An 8,242-nucleotide genomic window follows, 5' to 3' on the forward strand; every position below is an offset into this window, starting at 1 on the left:
GTCACACTTGCCAATCAGATCTGTTGAATCTCACCCAGAGCTCCAATCAGCAGTTTTGATGGGGGGCAATCCTATACCCTAGGACAGTGGTCGGCAAACTGCAGCCCCTTGAGTGTGGTTCTTCCACAAAATACCACGTGCGGGCGCGCCCATACAGTGCGATTGAAACTTCCTGGCCACACTCAAGAGGCCAAAGAGCCGCATGTGGCTCGCGAGCTGTGGTTTGCCGACCACGGCGCTACAACAGCGATTCGAACTGCTGTGCTGCACGAACGTGTAAAACAGGCAGTACCTGGCTATGTAGTCAGGGGCACTGACCTCTGTCCCTTGGACTGTCAAGTCAAAAAATGACAACAGCCAACACAATAGCTGTCTGGTGTGAATGAATCGAAATCATACTACTAAAAAAGTCAGACTGGCAAAAAATGTAACATTTTTTGGTGTGCTGCAGAATTTTAGTAGTGAGTGATGCGGGCCAGGAGATGAAAAAGGTGGGAAGTGGCTGGCTGGGAGCCAAGGGGCCCCATCAGCAGGAGGCCTGCGTTTGCTCTGTGTATGTGCTGTGTCTCCAGATAAAGCCCACAGCACCGATGGCCTGGGTTCCTGGGAGCTTGTCTCGGGTCAGTGACACAGTGGGCTTCCTTTACGACCAGGGAACAGAGAAGGCTGGAGAGAGTGGAGAAAATGAGGCACCAAAGGAGGACAAGGACGATGAGGGCGACCTCACCGAAGCCCAAGAGGAGGTGAGTGTTCGCCTTTGGCCGCAGTCTCACTGGCCGCAGCTCTGTGCATGAGCACGTGTGAGCTCCTATCAGGGGCAGGAGCCTCTCCGGGTACAGGGGTGAGGATGGAGGTGCGGCGCTGGAGTCTCGCCAGGGAGGAAGCAGGTAGTTTTCACTGAACGTGTTAACTGCTGTGCTGGAGGTGGGTACGGGGCTAAGAGGAAGTCGGAGGAAGGACCTGAACCCAGGTCTGGCGGGGGAGGGAGGGCAGTCTCCATAGGACTTCCGCCGTTTGTGATGTTCTTGGGCTCTGGTGGGTTCCCTATAAAACAAGGGGACTTATTCCGTGGTCACGATGCCAGGATGGGTGCCAGCTGCTTGCTGACGGCTGGGCAGCGTTTGGGAGGCAGGTCGGGGAGGGCTGAGAAGACCATAAACTCCCACCAGAGACGGTCTGGGCTGCAGCTTCAGACCCACAGAGGGGACTTCCGGGCCCCCGACAACCAGGGGGTGGGCAGCTAACGGGGCGTGTGGATGGTGCCCGAGGAGTGACGGAGGAAAGCAGAAGGCCCCCAGCTAACGGGCACTCTCTTGGGCAGGGCCTGCAGACCTGGGCATCCCGAGAGCTTCGGGAAGCCCTGGCAGCTTCATGCTTCTGTGGCTCTCATCAAGGTCCATGATTTTAGGTTGTGTTCTCTGCGAACCCAACCTCTCCACAATCTCTGCAGACCTTGGCCGGTTGTGGTCTGTAATCACACCACTCGGCTTCCCCACCACCAGTGGGAGGAAGGGTGCATCCTCGGGGGGCAGGTTGGTCGAGGTCCTTGAGGGGCTCCGAGCCTGGTCCCTGTGGAGCCGGAGGACCCGGAGAAGCAGGTCTGCCCTGATCCCCAGCCACCAAGGCCAGCTGCCTCCCAGGCCTCCCCCGGCAGCCCTCGGCGTCCCCCACACCACCCCTGTCCTCACCCTGGCCATGCGCCACCCGGCGGCCTGCCTCTGGGCCCCTCCCTCCCAGCGCAGGCTTCCCACCCGGAGGCTCCCGACCAGCTCCTTAGGAGAGCAACACTGTCTGCTGACCCCTCTCCACTCCTCTCAGTAATCAGGTGATTTTTGTTAAAAACAGGCAGGAGAGGTAACAGAGGAGGGAGCAGAAGGGGACGCGGAGGGAGAGGAAGCTGAAAAAGGAGACGAAGAAGCAGGAGAAGAAGGAGGAGAAGCAGGAGGAGAAGAAGAAGGAGGAGAAGAAGGAGGGGAAGATTCTTAGGCCTCTTGTGCTTTATTCTCCAGCGTCCCCAGGTAGCCGCGCCTTTCCGGGGCGACACGTGTTCATTGAGAGCTCTCTGTGCTCCGCTCAGTGGTAATGGAAGCGGGTTCTAGTGCAGAGCGATGCCTCGCCCCCAGGCCTGGGCTGCCCTTCCGGAGCCACAGGCTGGTGAACTCGCGGACCCCCTGCTCGGGCACCGGGCAGGGAAGCCTACGGTCGAGAAGGCTTCCAGGAAAAAGTGTTCCTTTGAGGAAGAGTTTGTTTGGTACTTATTTCCTCCTCTTTCTCTGCGTGACCTTTATTTACGTGAAGGTACAGGCAGTGTCCTGTTACCGGCCTTCTCTGACTACTCTACTGACCAAAATACCTACATATTTATAGGGGAATGGCAATGGAGATCCGTAATGATGGCAACACATTGTAACTTTAAAAAACCACAAAGCCGGCTGCTGTTCATGAAAACAAATATGGCTGGCAGCTATCTAGTGATGAGAGCTGGCTATCACATATTCACTTATAAATATTAACCAGAACACTCATGTAGAAACACCGTGGAACACAGTGGCGTCGCTTCAGGGGATCTTTGACAAGGGCGCTTGCTGCCTTGTAGTTTTAAGCTTCTACTGACCACGGAAAAGAATTCTGTAACGCTTCACAGTTTGGTGAGTGCCACAGAAATATATTCACAAGGCAATGGTGGTATCTAACGACAATGGATATCAACATGGGGGAGATGCTCAACATCGTGGGCCATACGGATAAGAAGGAATGTGTGAACACACCTAAAGATCGTAAGTGCTATAAAAATACCTGGTTTAACAAGTCATATAGCAAATCCCTAGGTCAGTGGTTCTCAACCTTGGCTGCACATTAGAATCACCTGGGAATCTTCTTAAAATCCTGATTTCTGGGCCTCATTCTTCGGATATTCTGTTTCTTTGTTATGGGGTGGGGCCACAACATTAGTAACAAAGAAACAGAATTTCCGGAGGATGATGCCCAGAAATCAGGATTTTAAAAAGATTCCCAGGTGATTCTAATGTGCAGCCAAGGTTGAGAACCACTGCCCTATGTAAATGTGTAATTATTATTTGACCCTGCAACCAATTTGAGGTGGCAGTTTGCTTTGGTGCTATCAGAGTTCCTTTTGAAATTTACATTAAAACTAAGAATATTTTTAAGTCTCCTTAATGTCCATATTATGCCTCTATCGACACACGTAAGACAGATTTTGGGCCTGTTGATGTCAGGGGCGCCGGGGAAGGAGAGTGAGGGAGGAAGCCCTCAGCCACTCAGTAGGTCTTCAGAAGGCTCTCTGATAAAGCTCAGAGCCTGTCTAGGGAAGGGTGGACGAAGGGTTCAGTTGGAGAAGAAACAAGAAATCTCCGGTGCTTTGTAAATATCCGCTAACAAATAACTCCACTGTGTGCCAGAGACCAATTGGAATAGCACAGGTTTCCCCTCATAATATACTGACGCTTAGACATGAAAAGCTGCTGTAAAATCTTGGCGCTTAATCCATTTTGAGGGAATCTTAGAGCTGGTGAGAGGAGCCATCACAGTGTACGATTGGGCCAGGAGCGTTTCATCGCTCATTTATTTAAATTGCACAGCGAATGTAGCCCATCATCGGGTGTTTCCCAGGCGGGCTCTTTCATGTTCTGGGCGCATGGATTTCTACTTTAAGGCCTAATGTTGTCGTTTTGGGCACGAGCCCTTTTATTTATTTTTCCACCTGTTGTTATTATTGAGAAACCTGTTGTCAGTCTTCTTAGTGTCCTAATCCCATTTCTGTGGAATGGGCTGGGGCCCATTTCTGTGAAAAAGAATATCAGCAAGGTTACTTTTCAGAAGTTCATCTGAAGAATGGTTGGAAAGGAAAATATACTCATATTTGCCCTTATACAAACCCCCCCACAAAACCACAAATAACCCCAAACTTAAAAACCAAACAAACCTGTAGTAACAAAAGACTCACATGTGCTGTTTAAATTTATTTCTAGTCACTGAAATAAGTAAGGTTCTTTAAGAATGACGCAGTGTTCACGTGGCAGCTATAAAACGAACACCGAGTGTGAACGGGCACAGCTGAGAGTCCTTCATGGAGGCAGATGGCTTCATAGGCTGATTGAAAAGAAAGCAGCTGCAGCTGTGGCAGCACCTTTGGCCAGTTTTTCTGGTGGCTTCTAGTTTGGAATCCAGTCCTCAGTGGTCTGTCCTGAGGTCAAAGTGCCTGACAGTGAAGGAGGGAGTCAGGCAGCTCCCTGCCCCCTACCCCTGACCCCTGCAGAGACTCAACATCCTCCTTTAAAATGCAACCTGGCAACGCAATCCAGCTGCCAAAGACAAGCCCGTCTCATAGCTCATGGATAGTCCAGGCCTTTTCCTTGAAAAGGTGGTTTTCAGGGAGAGCATGGCAGTGCCTGGAACTATGAGTGAGGCCTCATTTTGTGTTTGAAATAGATGCTCAGTTGGTGCCCCTGGAGAAGGCCGCTACTTACCTCTGCTTGAATCTACCTCGGGCCATTTATTATTGGTTGATTGACTGATTGATTGGTTGTAAGTGGAAACACGGTTTATTGAGAGCTAGCTGGACTTCCTGCAGCAGGCAGGGAGGGGCCCAAAGTGGGTCGCCCTACCACGGGCGCTCCATTCATTCTCCGTGAAAACACAGCGGGACACCATCATTGAAGCTGCCGCCTTCTTTAAGGTGTTTGATACGTGCTCATAGAGAGGACGATATAAACCTGGTTGCTTTCCCAAGAGAAACATATACTTTCCTATCTGCGCTTGGGAACAAAGGATGAGTAGTGGGTTATGGAATGAATGGCAAATATTTCCTTACATGATAGATAATGAAGATTGTGCCAAACATTCTCTGTCCCCCTTTAACAGCTGTCTCCTTAATTTCCCCCTTTCTTTTAGAAAACCCAAGTCATGAAGCAACACTTCAACTGTCTCGCCACAAACCAGACTCAACAAACGCTTTGGCCCGAAGCTAGCCCACCTCTCAGAACACCCGGGCTCACCGAGGAATTGGACTCTGACACAGTTCGGTGTACGTGGACCCCTCTTCCTACCATATCAACATGAAGTTCATTGTCAAGACAACACGTGCACACCTTCATGGGCCTGACATTTTGGGCCTTTGCTTAATTTTCTCCTTTTTTTTTTTTTGCTCTGCATGAGTAGACCTTCTTACTAATACCCTGAAAAAAAATGATTTCAAAATATAGAATTCCTCTTTGTGCTATGCCAAGAGTAATCCTTTGTATGGGCCTTCTGCTACTTGTCTCAGAATTAGCTTTCGAAACGTAGCGCCTTCCAGAGAACAAGCACACAAATAAAGATGAATAGCAAAGACCTTGACCGAGGAGCATGGTTTCTTAGCTTTTGGTCTCTCCTCTCTGCCTGACCTCATGGATCTGTCGCCACATCCGAATCCTCAGCAGAACTTCTGTCTGCATCGGGGTGGGTGTTCCCGTTTCACTGATGATTTGCTCTGTTTTCAGATGACACTGATGGTCTTGTTACGTCATGTTCTGTATCGCACATGCTGTGTGCGTCATCTCGGAAGCCTTACTTGGCTGTAGCGCGATCACCCACACGTGTGGGGAGAACAGGGAGGACAAATAAATTTGCAGCCCGGGGCCCTTCACCCGTTTTTGTGCTGAAGGGCGCGGCTGCTGCTTTTTCTCCTGCCGCTGATTGATTTGCAGCCACGGCTGCTCGTTGGAGCCGGTCCTGTAATTTTGTCTCCTGATGCCAGAGTGTCTGTTCCCGGAGCTGGGCCCGCCGATGGCTTGTTCACCAGGTAGGTGTGACAGTGTTTCTCTGCTCACCTGCCCACCTCGGTCTGTCATGGATGCTTTTCTTTTTTGGACGATTTTGTTGCCATCCCTCTCTCCTTGGTGAATGTGCCAGTCCTTGTATTTTTCTTGCCGCAAACGTTGCTCCTGTCGTGTGGCAATTGCTCGCCTCCTCGCTTGCGGGCGATTTTCTGATTTAAGGACGATGGATCGTGGCAGTTCGACGTGGAGTGGCCATAAACTTCTCCTGAGCCTGCCGCTGGTTCTGCAGCTAAGCCTGCTTGTGTCATTCGAGGCTGATTTCTACGGGGGCAGAAGCTGTGGATCCCAGGACTCTGGGAGACAGCTCTTTTCTGGTTACCCTAGTAACTAAAGGAGGCATTTTGAAGTAAATTAAGATCATTTTGTTCCAGATAGTTGACGGGGACAGCTTTGAAAGCATTTCTCCCTTTGCTAAAAATAAGATGAGAGACGTCAGAGAGACAGAAATTCCTATAATTAAAAATTAATTTCCATTTGTTCTTCACTGCACTAAATTATGGCCCGCCAAAAGCACGTGTCATTTTATAACAATTGCACGCACAAATGGGCCTTCCGCTCCTGCTGTTCTTTGGGCCGGCGGTTAGTCTTTTGTGATAGGGTGGGAGGGAGATAGGTTTGTTTACGCACTGGTTTTCCTCCTGTTTCTCACATTTGTAAATGAAGAAAGTATTTGTGCTAATAACAAGCAACAATAACCAGGCCACTGATTTCCTTACTTATTATTATTTTTTTCAGACCACTTATTTAAGTTGGATTACTTTTTTCTTATATTGTCTTTCTGTCATTGTAAAAGGAACATCCTAGGAGCGTATTTTTATTTATGCACATTTCATTTTCTTTGAAGATGATTGAAACCTACTAAACAATAGGTGTTCCCTGCCCCACTCAGCCCTTCCCACTTGTTTTGGGTTGAGATAATTTGGTACAAGGACCCCAGGTGCACACTGTGGATGCTTTGTGGTTGTCATCAGTTTTCTAGATTAAAAGTGAAAGCCATAGCCTGGCTGGCGTGGCTCAGGGGTTGAGTGTCAACGAATAGCACTGATGGTGAACCTTGTGAGCTCGGCGTGTCAGCATTTTGAAAAACCCTAACTTAACTCTGGTGCCGTGTCACATGTAGAAATTTTTTGGTATTTGCAACCATAGTAAAACAAAGATGTATATTTTTGATATTTATTTTATATATTTAAATGCCATTTAACAAAAAAAATCAACCAAAAAATGAGTTCACGTGTCACCTCTGACACGCGTGTCATAGGCTCGCCATCACTGACCTATAGAATAAGTGGCCTTGCAGGTTTGGTTTAGCTTTCAGTGGCCAGTGGGCCCAGGGGCACTCTGAGGATAGTCCCCAAATATGGACTGTCCCCAAATATGGACTGTGCAGCATCAAAATATGTAAAAAACCCACGTGCTTTATCAATATAGGAAGTTTCTGGGAACTGAATTATGAATACAGAAAGAAGAATAGAGAAAAACCCAAGCGAAGCAAAGTCATGCTGCAGAAAAAGGATGATTTTGGTTTATTAGTCTTCAGGAGGCCTACACATTCAAAGTAACTTTTGTATTTTTTAACTAGAAAAGCAAGTGCACAGAAATGTGAAGGCGTGTTTTTCTAGCCACTAAACAACAAGTCTCCCTCCCCACCCGGCCTTTTCCCTCGTTTCCCTGCATTTTTGGGGCTGAGGTCGTTTGGTGCAAGGACTCAGGAGAGGCTCTGTGGATGCTTTGTGGTTGTCATTGGGTTCTCAGTTTTCTAATTAAGTGTGAGGGGCACAGAATGAGGATGCACTATACTGCCAGCAAAGGTCCTTGAGGAATATTTAAAACTGTTTTCTTTCAAAAGCAGTGCGACCGTTACACCTGTGCACCCATTGTAAGTAGAGTGACCCCAGTGTAGTGTAATGATAGAGAACGACCATTAGGTGGAGACAACACACAAGCTGCTTGATAGAGTGTCGCTGCCCCAGAGCTCCCGGCCACATGTGCAAGTGAGGGTGCTGTTTAAATCAGAGGAAAAACTATCTCTCATAGTGGCTGCACCAGTCTGCATTCCCACCAGCAGTGCAGGAGGGTTCCTTTTTCTCCGCATTCTCTCCAGCACTTGTCGTTTGTTGATGATAGCCAGTCTGACAGGTGTGAGATGGTACCTCATTGTTGTTTTGATTTGCATCTCTCGGATGATTAGTGACTTTGAGCATGTTTTCATGTCTCTTGGCCTTCCTTCTGTCCTCTTTCCAAAAACATCTATTTAGGTCTGTTGCCAATTGGGCTCACTCTTGCAGGGGCCCCAGAGAGGACTGGTCAAATACCCCCTGAATTGTGCCTGAAGACCCAGAGGCTGGGAGTTGTCCTGGGGGTGTTAGCTCCCCAGCCCTCTCCGTGCTCCGGGCTGCCTGTGGGCG

At 48.9% G+C, this 8,242-nt stretch overlaps 1 protein-coding gene and 1 long non-coding RNA gene across 2 annotated transcripts in view; both read left to right on the forward strand.

Annotated features, from left to right (window-relative positions):
• Positions 1-1,917, forward strand: part of SH3BGR (SH3 domain binding glutamate rich protein) — a gene marked incomplete at its 3' end in the record, with an annotated part of 33,270 nt that extends 31,353 nt beyond the window's left edge. The window contains exons 5-6 of the mRNA XM_015568848.1: positions 654-743; positions 1,843-1,917. Of these exons, the coding sequence (XP_015424334.1) occupies positions 654-743; positions 1,843-1,917 (165 nt within the window). The remainder of the gene's footprint in view (positions 1-653; positions 744-1,842) is intronic.
• A 5-nt stretch (positions 1,918-1,922) lies between these two features.
• Positions 1,923-5,355, forward strand: LOC107184334. The gene is made up of 2 exons (XR_001515144.1): positions 1,923-2,018; positions 4,912-5,355. It is a non-coding gene; the product is annotated as an uncharacterized LOC107184334 (long non-coding RNA).
• Positions 5,356-8,242: the final 2,887 nt, after the last annotated feature.

The sequence above is a fragment of the Myotis davidii genome, unplaced genomic scaffold, assembly GCF_000327345.1.
Source record: "Myotis davidii unplaced genomic scaffold, ASM32734v1 scaffold512, whole genome shotgun sequence".
NCBI classification, from domain to species: Eukaryota; Metazoa; Chordata; class Mammalia; order Chiroptera; family Vespertilionidae; genus Myotis; species Myotis davidii.